General features: G+C 51.0%; 1 protein-coding gene across 7 annotated transcripts in view; it reads right to left on the bottom strand.

Annotated features, from left to right (window-relative positions):
- Nucleotides 1–2074: 2074 nt before the first annotated feature.
- L3MBTL1 (L3MBTL histone methyl-lysine binding protein 1) overlaps nucleotides 2075–13435 on the bottom strand; it is a 39114-nt gene continuing 27753 nt past the window's right edge. For 3 of the 7 annotated variants that reach the window (XM_030843475.2, XM_030843477.2, XM_060284306.1), the window contains 3 exons: nucleotides 10320–10477; nucleotides 9826–9888; nucleotides 2075–4861 (listed from right to left, as the gene is read on the bottom strand). In XM_030843475.2, coding sequence (XP_030699335.1) covers nucleotides 4727–4861; nucleotides 9826–9888; nucleotides 10320–10477 — 356 coding nt within the window. In that variant the 3' untranslated portion in view covers nucleotides 2075–4726. Of the gene's footprint in view, nucleotides 5355–9825; nucleotides 9889–10319; nucleotides 10478–13435 lie in introns of all 7 variants that reach the window. The other 4 variants (XR_009558921.1, XM_060284307.1, XM_030843476.2 and 1 more) reach the window with 4 other exon arrangements.

The following is a 13435-nucleotide window of genomic DNA, read 5'->3' as shown; positions in this document are numbered from 1 at the left end:
TTGCACTGACCCTATAGATCACTTTGGGTAGTATTGACGTCTTAACAATATTGTCTTCCTACCTCCGAATATTAATTCTTTCCATCTGTCATGTTGAGGAGGTTCCCTTCTATTCTTAGTTTTCTGCCAGTTTTTATTGTGAAAAGGTGTTGGATTTTTGTCAAATGCCTTTTCTGCATCAATTCAGATGATCATATGTTTTCCCCCTTCATTCTAGTAAGGTGGCATATTATATAGATTGGTTTTCTTATGTTGAAAAGACATATCCTTGCATTCCTGGGATCTTCCTCCTTTTTTATATACTCTCTCATTTTGACGGAACACACCCTCCAGTGGCTTCCTGAGGAAAGGTGCATAGGAGATAAAAGTTTGAAACCTTGTACGTTTGAAAATGTTCTGCTTTCATATTTGACCAATAGCTTGGCTGGGTACAGAATTCTAGGGTAGAAATAATTTTCCTTTGGAATTGTGAAGACATTGCTCCTTTCTCTTGCTTCCAGCATAGCTATTGAGATGTTCAGTGCTACTGTAATTCATGTTCCTTTGGATGTGACCTGCCTTACTCCCTCTGGAAGCTTTTAGATCTTCTCTTTGTTCTCATTATTCTGACATCTCACCGTAATGAGGCTTGGTATCGTTCCTTTTACATCCATTGTGCTGGGCATTCAGTGTGATTTTTTAATTTGTCTCTCTGTGAAATTTCCTTTTTTTTTTTTAAGTTTGTTTCATATAACTTGTTTTCTCTGTTCTCTCTTAATGGCATTCCTGTTAGTTGTATATTGGACTTCTAGTTAGTCCTCTAATTTTCTTATTCTTTCCCATTTTCATCTTTTTTTATTCCACTTTTGCAGCAATATCAACTTTATCTTTCAACCCTTGTATTGAATTATCTCTGCAATCACATTTGAAATTTCCAGAAGTCCCTACTCATCACTCAATGTTTCTTTTCCTTTTTTTTTTTTTTTTTTTGCAGTACGCGGGCCTCTCACTGTTGCGGCCTCTCCCGTTGCGGAGCACAGGCTCCGGACGCACAGGCTCAGCGGCCATGGCTCACGGGCCCAGCCGCTCCACGGCATGTGGGATCTTCCCAGACCGGGGCACGAACCCGTGTCCCCTGCATCAGCAGGCGGACTCTCAACCACTGCGCCACCAGGGAAGCCCCTCTTTTCCTTTTATAGCAGCCATGGCTGGTAGGCGATTAACTTTGGACAAATGGAAGGATCAATTATTCCGCTATGATAGTAGGAAAGAAGGAAGGATGGATGTAGGTAGGAGGGGACTGGAAGATGAGGTGGCTGGAAGGTGGGGTATTCCTTCTGAGGACCCCCATTTTCTCTGTGACATAGATGGTGAGGACATCCATTGAGACAACTAGGAAGGTGATGGGGTAGGAGGTTTGAGGAGCATGAAAAGGGAAGTCAAACCTAATCCATCACCCGCCCTCCAAATTCCAGCTGCTTCCTGGGCAGCCCTAAGGGTTGACACTGAAGCCAGAGATCATCAGTCAACCATGGCACAAATCGACTCGGTAAGATAAGTTCCTGGTTAAGGTGTGGAGACGATGGGCTCTTGGACAGCTCCATGGCTGGTATTCTAGCCAAGTAGTCTGGCTAAAGCAGTGGGCAGAGGAATTAAGGACCTTGACAGAAAGGCGTTGATGTGATTGAATTTTTCTGCCACTTTCCCATCAGCTCATACTATCTCTGGGAACCTTAAGAAATTCTAACTGTTCAGCTTGACATTTCCCCACCCCCAAATCTGAGGTTATTTTAAAAACCAGAGGCTTCGTTGAATTTTCTGCCCTTGACCATGTATAAACTGTCAAGGATCAGGCCATTTTCACACTGTTTTCAGGAGGTTCCCGTTGTTTACATTTCTCAGTGTTGACAAGTATACCCATTCATCTTTATCCTTTGTTTTTTATCTTTAAAATAGAATAAAAATCAGGTTCTTTAGGACCCCTAACAGCAAACAGAATGCTTTATTCTCTTCAGTGATGGCACAAGATTCGTCTTGTGTTTTCTGGACGTTGGATCATGAAAAGAGAAACAGACTCAGAGCAAATCATCCCGTTCTTCAGGTTTATTTATGTTGCTTCAATACACTGACAAAATACACCACATTTTGTTTGTCACTTTTTCTCTCTCAAGAGTCAAGAGTGACTTTATCTTTAACCAGAGGATTCTCTTAAAGAACACGCATATGTGCGTGCACACACGAACACGCGCACACACACACACACACTCTCTCTCTCTCACGAGGCAAGTACAAAAAACATTAACTCCACCAAAGTGCATGTGAATGAAAGTGCAAACAGGCTTCATTTTTGAACTCTGGGATCATTCTCTCTGCTTCATAAATTAAACAGAAGGCGTCTCACTGCCCTAGGCCGGGGCTGGGCAAGGGCTGGGAGAAGCTGCCGGGGCCAAAGGGTATGTGGTTCCTGCCGCTGGAGAGCAGGGCGGAGGGCACAGGGCAGCGGTGCCAACTCCCTCCCCTCACCCCTCACCGCACGCGCCCAGGTCAAGGTGCAATGATCTCATTGGGGAAGGGATAGGGGTGAAGCGGCAGCGGGGTCGACAGAAGGCAGATTTCTTTCCCCCTTTTTTATGATTTGGTTTCTTTCCAGAGTTTGATGTTGGCGCAGACAGTGCTGAGGCCTCCAAGTTCGGAGGCCTGGGGGCCCTTTTCTCCAAGGCCCTTGGTCCATCCTGTCTCTCCTGTAGACAAGCATTAGGATGGTGGTGGACAGACCCACATGGCACAGCTGTCCCAGCTGCACTCCTTAGACGCGGAGAGGCCCCACAGCACAGCTGTGTGTACTTGCTGTCTTCTCCTCACACCAGAGTCAACGAGCATCTCTCCCCAGTTTCACAAGGAGCAGACGAGGCCACGGAGCTGGTGGGTTTTACTGCCACCCAAGCAACCAAGAGAGAGAGGCTCAGCTCGCTCCACCTTACTCCTGGCCAAGGGGGCCCCAAGCCTCGTAAACCCAGCCCCCAGCCCGAGGCAGGGCCTGGCCGAGCCCTCCCAGGAAGGCAGAGCCTCTGAGGACCGTCTGCGGCCCTGCGGCAGCTCAGCTGGGGGAGCTGAATGGCTGCCCTGGCCAAGCTGCCTCTGTGAGAGAAGGTTCCCTCCTGGACTGGGGCAGGGACTCAACAGAGCTTTGGGTTTCCCAAAGATAAAGCTTCATATTTTAACAATAATAGCCCTTGACATTTTCCCAGCACCGAGGCTCACACCTGCACCCTGTCAAACACTTCCAAGAGTGCCCTACAAGCACCCGCACGTACACATCACATGATGGACGGGAGGGGTCTGGGGAAGGCCCCTGGCTCCACAGGAGCTTGGCGGCAGCTCCGCACCTCCACGTGTGGGGCTGGCTCTTGCCGTGGCCTCTGCCCCCGCCCCTGCAGGCTGGGAGGCGGGTTTGGCAGTGGCTCAGTGGAGGCTAGGCCCCCTCCTGGACAGAAAGGTCAAAGTCCCAGAGCCCTGGCAGGCACCTGGCTGGCAGTGCAAGACAGATGGAGAGTGGTAAGAGAGGCTTAAGGGACATGGAGACATGAAAGATAGAATTCACCTTCTTCCCAACTCCCAACTTCAAGGGGTGTTTGTAAGACTCCCCAAGACAGGTTGAATGTGATGCCATGGGGTGTATGTGCCAGGTAGCGTGCTACATCCCCACGGCAGGAGGCCTGGCAGGCACAGGGCCCTCACCTCCCGGGCAACACGTTGGCTGAGACCCACGGCTGCAGAGAAGGATGCTATACCCAGCTTTGAAAGCCACCATGCCTGCCGGACTGCCCCGCTGGCCCAAGGCCCGAGGTTATATGATGTACCCTGGGGCTGGCCTCGGCCACCTAGCCAGCCAGGGTGCCTCTTCTCCACACTTGACACAGAAGGGGTGTAAGGGGGACATCGTGGAGCCTTAACCTCTGCTACAGAAGTTAAACAGGTTCTGACCACCCGCTCTGCTGGAAACAGGACAGGGCATGGGACACTAAAATACCATGTGGTCCAGAACTGGGTGTGTTGAAGAAGGCATCCTGGCTCAGAATCCCCCACTTCCAGGCAAAAAAGAGAGAAAGGCAGCCAAAGCCTCCCAATGGATCCTATGAAGACATACCTCTGGGGCTCACCCGTCTAAGGGGGAAGAGCCAGCGGGGTCTGGCTGGGCCGTGCCCAGGAAACCAGGCAGCAGAATGTGGGCAGCAAAACCAGCAGACAGAAAGAGGGGAGGTGTCTTTTTGAATAAATACATTTTCGGCAGGGTCGCTTCCTGATAGGAGGAAAGGGAACAAGGAAGCAAGAGCGCAGAGAGATGCCAAAGAGAAAAGGGCCTCAGGTTGGAGGACTCCTGTTCTACCAGACTGTTCTTAACGGCTGAGAGAAAGACCCTTTGGTGATGAAACAAGTCGCTGGAGATGCGGGGCCGCCATGGGTGGGGCACCTTCAAACTTCTCCATCAGTGGCGCTCCCCCCGCCCAGTCTCACCCTCACCGGTGTGCCCGGTGGCAGATGAGCTCTAGGACTCGGGGGCTAGGACTCCATCCTCCTCAGGGCTCCTCTGCTTCCCTGGGCCTTGTACAAGGCAGCCCCGGAGAGAAGGACCACCCCTGATAAGGGACAGAGGGTGGCAGGGGCACGGATGGGATGTGAGGATCTCAAGCCAGGAAGGAAGCAGCAGCTGCGGAGGGAGATATTTAAGAGACCAGCCCTGAGCCGGTCACTTTAAGGTGTCGTCGGCGTTTTTGAACATGAGAATGGCGTTATAGATCTTCAAGGCTGGGCCCAGCTTGACACTCATGATCTTCACAATGTCCGCCTGTGTCAGCAAAAGGAAGGCCTCGCCGTCAATCATCTGAGGAGTTGCAGGAGGGAGGTGGAAAGCGGAGAAGGTGGAGAGGGTCACGGGGAAGGAGGGGGTGTGTGTGGGGAGTGGAGAGGGAGAAAGAAAATAGGAGTAAAGGACAGAGGGGGGGAAGGGAAACAGGAGGGAGGGGGAGAGGGAGGAGAAAGGACAAGGGAGGGAGGAAGGAAAAAAGGAAGACAGCAATGGGGAGAGAGAAGGAAAGAAAGATATCCACTGGTTTCCCCACGTCCACACACAGACACACACACACACATGCACGCACATGTGCTCTAGCTCTGTCTCTTTCTGCTGGCTGGTCTGGATTTCAGTATGTGTTTACATAATGTCCTCTGAGTCCTCACTGACAGCGGCTTCAAAATACCTGCTGTTGCTGTGCCCACATAAGGGTCAATCTTGGCACTCCGAATAGTAAATAAGCAGACACCGAAGGCATTCCCACGTGCTGCAGGCTGAGCGCTACCATGTTACCTATGAGCTATTCCTGAGAAGGAAGGGGCAGCGGGGAAGGAAGAGAGGAAGAGAGAAAAAGAGAGATGAAATCTGAATCTAACCAAGCTCTGCACCTGACGTCCAGTTTATAAGAAACACAGGGGAGAGTGGACCTAGTTAAACGACACCACGAGGAAGCAGTGAGACAGATCTAGAAGTTCACATTCACCAAGACTGTTTCCAATGTCACACACACAAAAAAAAAATTAAAAAAAAAAAAAAGGAGAGGAAACTATTCTAGAATAGAAGATATTTAAGAGACATAACAACCCAAACCAACTGTGTGGACCTTGCTTGGGTCCTGGCTCAAAAACACCAACTGCAAAAGATACTCTGGGCACGAGCAGAGAAATTTGAATACGGGCTGGGTATTAGGTGATATAAAGGAGCTACTGTCCACTTGTTCAGTGGGATTACAAGGTTGTGGTTATGTGGAGAAAGACTTTAGTTTTTAGAGATGCGTGCTGAAGTACTCAGGGATGACATGTCATGATGGCCATTATCTACTTAAAACTACTTCATCTGGGACCTCCCTGGTGGCGCAGTGGTTAAGAATCCGCCTGCCAATGCAGGGGACACGGGTTCGAGCCCTGGTCCGGGAGGATCCCACGTGCCGCGGAGCAACTAAGCCCACGAGCCACAACTACTGAAGCCCGTGAGCCTGGAGCCCGTGCTCCACAACAAGAGAAGCCACCGTGATGAGAAGCCCACGCACCGCAACGAAGCGCAGCCCCTGCTCGACGCAACTAGAGAAAGCCCGCGTGCAGCACCAAAGACCCAATGCAGCCCTAAATAAATAAATAAAATAACCTTTCTTAAAAAAAAAACAAAAAAAACCTGCTTCATCTAAAAATAGGTGAAGCAGGGCTTCCCTGGTGGCGCAGTGGTTGAGAGTCTGCCTGCCGATGCAGGGGACACGGGTTCGTGCCTTGGTCTGGGAAGATCCCACATGCCGCGGAGCGGCTGGGCCCGTGAGCCATGGCCGCTGAGCCTGCGTGTCCGGAGCCTGTGCTCCGCAACGGGAGAGGCCGCAACAGTGAGAGGCCCGCGTACCGCAAAAAAAAAAAGAAAAAAAAAAAAAAGGTGAAGCAAATAATTGTTAATTCTCCGGGATAGGGAGATGGGTAGGGAAAGGGAGGGAGGAAGCCCATTGTGGAGGAGGGAAAGAGATGCAGACAGCCAGGGCGGGAGATGGGGCTAGAGGTGGGGTATGGTGAGCACAAGGGCCTTTTCTCTCAGCGGGTGGGCCTGGCTGGGCTGCGGAGCCTCTAGGCAGGAGGGCCATGTGGCTCCTGGTCCCACCATTTGGCCTGAAGAATCCCCTCCTCTGGGTACTGGGACCCCTTTTTTGAAAAGGTATCATCCCTCCTATGCTCCCTCCTTAAGAATCATGGCAAACAAAACACTTCTATGGTGTTTCTTATATGGCCAACACTGTTCTTAAACACTTTTCGTATATTAACTGATTTAATAATTCTCACAACACCCCTCTGAAGCAGTACCAGTATTAATTACCCCCATTTTACAGGTGAGGAAACTGAGGCAGAAAGACTAAGGAATTTGCCCTCATCACATGATGCTGGGCCAGGCACACAGCAGACTTCAATAATTATTTGCCGAGTAAGTTAAACAAATACATGAGAGCTACAATAAAGGTGACAAAGGGAGGACTGAGCAGACTTTTCTTAGGCCCATCAGTGCCAACCACCAGACTGAACAGACTACCCCTAAGACCATCTATCCGATATGCTCTAATTTCTCACTCATGAAGCATCCCTCTAATGAACGGTCTGCGTCCTGGCTGGAAAGAATCCTGACTCATGTCCCTGAAAGCATCAGTTCAGCCAGAGAAAGCCCATTCCTTGGAGCACGGTCCTCCCTGGGGAAATGGATGACATGGACCAGATCCCGGAGAAGGTAATCCTCAGACCCTGCAAAGGTCCTCCTCCACCCTGAGACTCTATTTGATGCCCGTGGGCCACCAGCACACCTTCCCCGCTTTTGCCATTGCTTTTTTGTTTCACAGGTCATGCTGAACTGAGATACACAGTAGATGTTCCTGGGAGAGATGGACCTTTTCCTAAAAAGGGGAGGATGCCCAAGGATCAAACTCTGGGGTGATTCCACAGCTGGCTAAACCACTGCACTCAAAGAGCGTTGATTTGTGACCTGCTGTCACCTACAGGAAGATCTCTAATGGGTGTCACGTGCTTCTGCTCTGTCTCATTAAACACATGTGGTGAAGACTTGGTGGAAGACACAGAAAGCTTAGTTTTCAAATGTACAAGTTGTGTGAGGCTGGAAAGCCCTATGAATATCAGAGATGACAGAATCAAGATTTAAAACAATGAGACTATGAAACCAACGAGAGAATATTTAATAGGGATAAATGTAAAGTTTTACATTAGGCTAAAAAAACAAACAAACAAAAAAAAACCCCCAGTGGTACAAGGAACACACTGGAAAATTTGGTTAGACTATAATAGATAATTGACAGAAAAGGCACTTGGGGGACTTTGATGAACTCCAAACTGGTGTGACGTGGCTGTAATAAAGCTAGTGCAAACTTAAGTTTTGCCAACAAAAACATAGGGTTCAAATATGGAGAAGGAGAAAACAATGCAAATGCCCACTAACAGAACTGTGGGATTTTCATAAAACAGAGCACTGCTCAGAAATAAAAAGGAGCTAATTGCTGGTGTACACTGTAACATGCATGAACCTGCAAAACATTACACTGAAGAGAGACAAACGCAAAAGAGTACGTGCTGTATGATTCCACTTATGTGAAGTTCAAGAACAGGTAAAACCAATTTATGGTGCTAGAAATGAGAACAGTGGTTGCCTATGAGAGCTGACGAAAGGGGCCAGGAAAGAACTTTCTGGTATGATGGAAATGTTTTATATCTTGATTGACATGTTGGGTTCAGGGTGTATACAGTCCACGAAACTTGTAGAACTGTACTTTTAAGATGTGTGCATTTCATTCCATGCATATTTTACCTCCATTAAGAAAACAAAACATCTAGGTGTCAGTTCATAGGTTGTAACAAAGGTCCCACTCTGGTGGGGATGCTGATAATGGGGGAGGTTGTGCATGTGTAGGGGGCAGGGGGTACGTGGGAACTCTCTGTACCTTCCTCTCAATTTTCCTTGAACCTAAAACTGCTCTAAAAAAAAATAAAGCCTTTTTAAAAACAAAAGCATCAGACATACAGGGGAGCAGCAGCCCAGTGTGTTCTGTATTGGTCAGACGGCATCTGAAACTTGCGGCATAGACACATTCTGATAAGAAGATCAACAACCCAGAAGGCAAGCACCCAGAGCGCGGAGGAGTTTGGGAGCGCCACCACCCAAGGGGCAATGAAGAAACTGGCTGTGTTGGGCCTGGATAAAGAGATTCTTCCAGGGAAAGAGGAATATACTTCTTTCTCCTGGGCACCTGACCTGGCATCTATGGGGAGCTGAAACCACGCTCTCTTGGGTTAAGGGGGGTATGTGTATTCTTTGGAAGGAAGACCTAAATGAACTGAAAGGTCCCTTCCAATTTCAAACTCTACGAATTAGGCGAGTCACGATAAAGCTCTTTATTTGAGGACAACTACACATTGAAAGCCAGAAACACCATGGATTGAGCTCTCCCTGTATCAGGCATGTGGCTATAGTGATGTGATTTGTATATTACTCTACAGCATTGGTAGATAATAATATAGATGCTGACGATATAGTTACACTAGACATTCTGGTATAGTGATCCACTCATCATTTCCAGCGCTCACATGGCCCTGCGAGGCAGTCATCATTATACCCATTTTATCTCTATTTTTTTGGCCATGCTGCATGGCTTATGGGATCTCAGTTCTCCAATCAGGGATTGATCCTGGGCGATGACAGTGAAAGCACCAAATCCTAACCACTAGACCACCAGGGAACTCCCCACCTCTACCTCACGGATGAGAAGATGCAGACTCAAAAGAGCTCCAACCAGCAGAACTAGGATTCAAATCCACCTGTCCACAAAACTAGTGGTCTTTCACCTACAGTTCACTGCTTCTCAACTTCGGTAAGCTTTTGGGTCTTAATTTTAAGTGTGTGTTAGGATCCTTGCAGTAAATGGCAATAGCTGTGCCAGTCAAAATACACTTTAATTGACTGGCATTGAGGAAGCTAAGTTTGGAAAACAAAAGTTCGAGCAGAGAGCACAATTTCTGTTGTGAATGGAATCCTGTTTCCAGGATGGTTTCCCTTCCTGAGGACGGTCTGAACAGAGGGTTTGGTTCCCAAGCTGGGCCATGGTGGGTACCAGATTTTTCCCAGAGACGTGGGTCACTATGACTGGTCCCCCTAGGTGGGATGACAGAGGGCCCTCTCTAGCTGGGGGCAGTGCTGGGGAGGGCTCCTGCATCCTGCTATCTCAACGATGGTGACCCTCCTCTGTCCCCACCCTGCGCTTTGCACCTTACCTCATCTTTGAAGAGCCGTGCTTGGTCCTCACAACCTGTCAGGGTCTGAACAAAGCCGAAGACCTTGGAAACCAAAGAAGACGTGTTGCCAAGGCGACGGGGCTTGGGAGAGGAGGGAGGAGGCCGGCCTACCCGGCCTTGGTGCCTCCTGGGCTATGGCAGTGTTGCTTTTTCTTATCAGCCTAAGAGGATCTTGCATCTCTGTGCTGCTGAGTGAGCGAGGTGGGGCCCCTTGCTCCCGAGGCCCAGGCCTGAGCCTGTCTCTCCTGCTAGACTAGCAACACGCCCTCCTCCCCATGCACTAGGATGGGCCTATCAGACAGTCCCTCAGTCCCCCCCAAGGCCCCCACTGAGCAGCTGGGAGGGACTGTGGACCGCAGGAGGTTGAGTCAGGAGCAGTGTGGGCCTCTGCCCGACAGGGGCCTTTCCTGAGCCCTCCTGCCAGGGTGCGGTGAGGGCAAAGCAGAGGAGGAGGAAGAGGGAGGGGTCCTCACCTCATTGATGGTCCACTTGGCGACTGTCGAGGCCGAGATGCCCGCCACTCCTGGTAGGAGCTTGCGGTGCTGCTCCCAGCACGCTGATAGTGACCGGTCGGGGTGGGCCGACAGGGCCGACATGAAGAGGGACTGGTGCATGACGTCAGTGGTCAGTGCTGGAAGGCAGAGGCAGAGGCAGAAGCAGAGGCTGGCGGCCAAGGCCAAAGGCTAACCTGGTCTCTGAAGCCCGCTCATCCCCAGGCCACCTGAGAGACTGGCTGGCAGAGTGGGCAGGACCATGGCCCCTTTCGGATAGCCCTGCAGAGCCAAGAGGGTGATCCAGATCTCCTGACTCCTCATCCAGGGCTCGCCCCTTGGGGTAAAGTGGGTTCCTCACGTTACAGACTGTGTAGGATGACCCCACCCCCATCCTTCTGAGGCTGCATCACCCTGGGCCCTTCGAGGATGCTCTTCTCTCCTGGATCTGCTGCAGCATCCCAGAAACACCGCTAGATACCTTGCATCAAAACGGCCCCCAACATCCAAGCAACCTCAGCCCGGACATCAAAAGTCCATTCTGGGGCTTCCCTGGTGGCGCAGTAGTTGAGAGTCCGCCTGCCGATGCAGGGGACACGGGTTCATGCCCCGGTCCGGGAAGATCCCACATGCCGCGGAGCGGCTGGGCCCGTGAGCCATGGCCGCTGAGCCTGCGCGTCCGGAGCCTGTGCTCCACAACGGGAGAGGCCACAACAGTGAGAGGCCCGCGTACCGCAAAAAAAAAAAAAAAAAGTCCATTCTGCTTGTCCTCCTTTTCCTAAGTCCTTTTGGGCCCCCATTCTTGCAGCCTCAGGGGGATCCTGTTTGAGAATCAGGATCAGCCTGCCCAGCCTGACACGCACCTGCTACCTGCTGCCTCTGTCTCAAGCTCCACTCCTCCCCACTACGTCCCCAGCCGGGTCTAGTTTATTCTCTGCGCACCAGACCCCGGTCTACTCAGGCACATCTGGGGTGACCCCTGACCCACTCGGCATGCTGCCTGTCCCTCTGCTTCCTGATCTGTTCCTGGAACCCCTGGCTCCCGACTCCAGCCTCCAAGCGGCTCTTTGATTTGGTGAGTGACCCTGTTCTACCTGGCTTCCTCTTTGGCCAGGCTTGGTGGCTGTCTGCTTGGACTTCATCTACTTCTGGCCACTCTGGCAAACCTGGTCCCTACCCACCTTACCTGCCTTGGATGGGCCACATGGCCACTGTCCCATGGGGCTTGCCCTGCCTCTGCCCAGAATCCAAGACAGCTGGCTCCATCCTGTTCAGGTGGTAACTCTAGACTCTCGTGAACGCAGCCCCCCACTGCCCTCCTCTTGCAGGCCCACCCTGCTCATCACATTGTCCTTGCATCCCTCCTCTTCGCGTCAGCCTTTCACCCTGACTCCTTGCACCTCACAATCACCCTCAGAGTCTCTGGGATCCCGTTTCCAGCCCCACTGACTGTTCTTCTGTAACTCAGCCTGCCTGCGGCCTCTCTGCTCATCAGCCCAAACCCATCTGGGGTGCACCCCGGATCTCCTGTGACAGCCACTGCCACCAGCCCTTCATTTACCTGCCCTCAGGTCTGGCCTCCTGTCCACCAGGTGCCCCTCTCTGAAGCCCTGTGTCTGGTGCTCCGTGTACGCTGGCGAGGAATCTGGGAGCTGTGCTGCTCCGTATCTTTCTTCCCCAGAGCACAGGACAGGAGCTTTTGCAGGCACCCGTGATATCTTATCTAACTGCAAAACATCTAGCTGCAGGTCAGAAACAGCTCCTCTTGTTCTTTTTTTTTTTTGGCTTAAAAGCAACAGAAATGTATTCCTCACAGTACTACAGGCTGGAAGTCCCAGATCAAGGCACCAACAGATTCGATATCTGGTGAAGGTCTGCTTCCTGACCCACAGGCTGCCATCTTCTCACTGTGTCTTCACATGGCAGAAGGGGCAAGGGGTCTCTTATTAGGGCACTAATCCCATTCTCAAGGGCTCCATCCTCATGACCTAATCACCTCCCAAAGGCCCCACCCCAAATACCGTGACACTGGGGATTAGGTTTCAACATATGAATTTGGGGGGGGGATACAAACGTTCAGTCTATAGCACTATTATTATTGGAGGTTAATAACGGTGTGCTGAATAGGCACTGTGGAAAGGCAGGGGAACCACGGTGCGGGGGGCAGTGGGGTTAATGCAGTATAATAGAAAACACAAACTGGATTCAGAATCAGGAAATGGGGTTAGTTCCTTACTAACTTGTTCATTAGTCCTGGGCAGGTCATTTAACATGGGCCTCAGTTTCTCCATCTGTAAATAAACTGGTTGGGTAAGGAAATCACTGCTGTTTCCTCATTCCTTCCAACAGCTGACACTCATGGGGCGTGAATGGCCCTGCGAACAGAGTGAGCACAGCTGAGGCCTGTCCTCTCCAGGCGGTCTCCCCCAGGGAGCTGTTTCCCAGCAAACCCACAGGGAGGAGGACTACCCACGGATGCGTGAGAAGACTCCTCCGGAATGAAATCCAGAGTGACAAGTGTCCCCTCTGGGAGAGCCAGCTGGTGGAATGGGGAGCTCTGCCCAGAGGTCAGAGGCCTGGGCTCTGTCCCCCACCCTGTCCCTGAAGTGCTTCAGGCCTTGGGTGAGTCCTTCCCGGTCCAATCTGGGCCACAGCCTCAGTCTGTGGGAAGAGTTCTCAGGATAATTCTGGAATGAACACATTAGGCAAGAGCCCTCTGGCAGTCAGAACATGGAAGCCAACAAGGTGTACCAGGATGGGATAGAAGAGGTGCCCACGGCAGTCCCATCTCTGAAAGTCCCCACTCTGAGGGCCGGGAGGCAGGCCAAGACCCGCCTCACTCAGGCCTGAGGCTGCGGGAATTGCCTTCTGTTTCTACCAAGAGGAAACAGTATGGAACAGCAGCAAGAGGGAGTCAGGCAAGACATCAGGACTAATGATTCCCGCAGGTTATCGAGCACTTCACATGGACCACCTCATTTAAGCCTCTCACCACCTTTTAAGATTGGCACTATTATTATTAGCATTTTACAGATGAGGAAGCTGAGGCTCGGAGAGGTGGCTTCTGCTCAAGCTGTCACAGCATGTAAAAGGCAGTC

The sequence above is a fragment of the Globicephala melas genome, chromosome 15 (assembly GCF_963455315.2).
Source record: "Globicephala melas chromosome 15, mGloMel1.2, whole genome shotgun sequence".
NCBI lineage: Eukaryota > Metazoa > Chordata > Mammalia > Artiodactyla > Delphinidae > Globicephala > Globicephala melas.
This window is presented reverse-complemented; position numbering and strand designations above follow the sequence as displayed.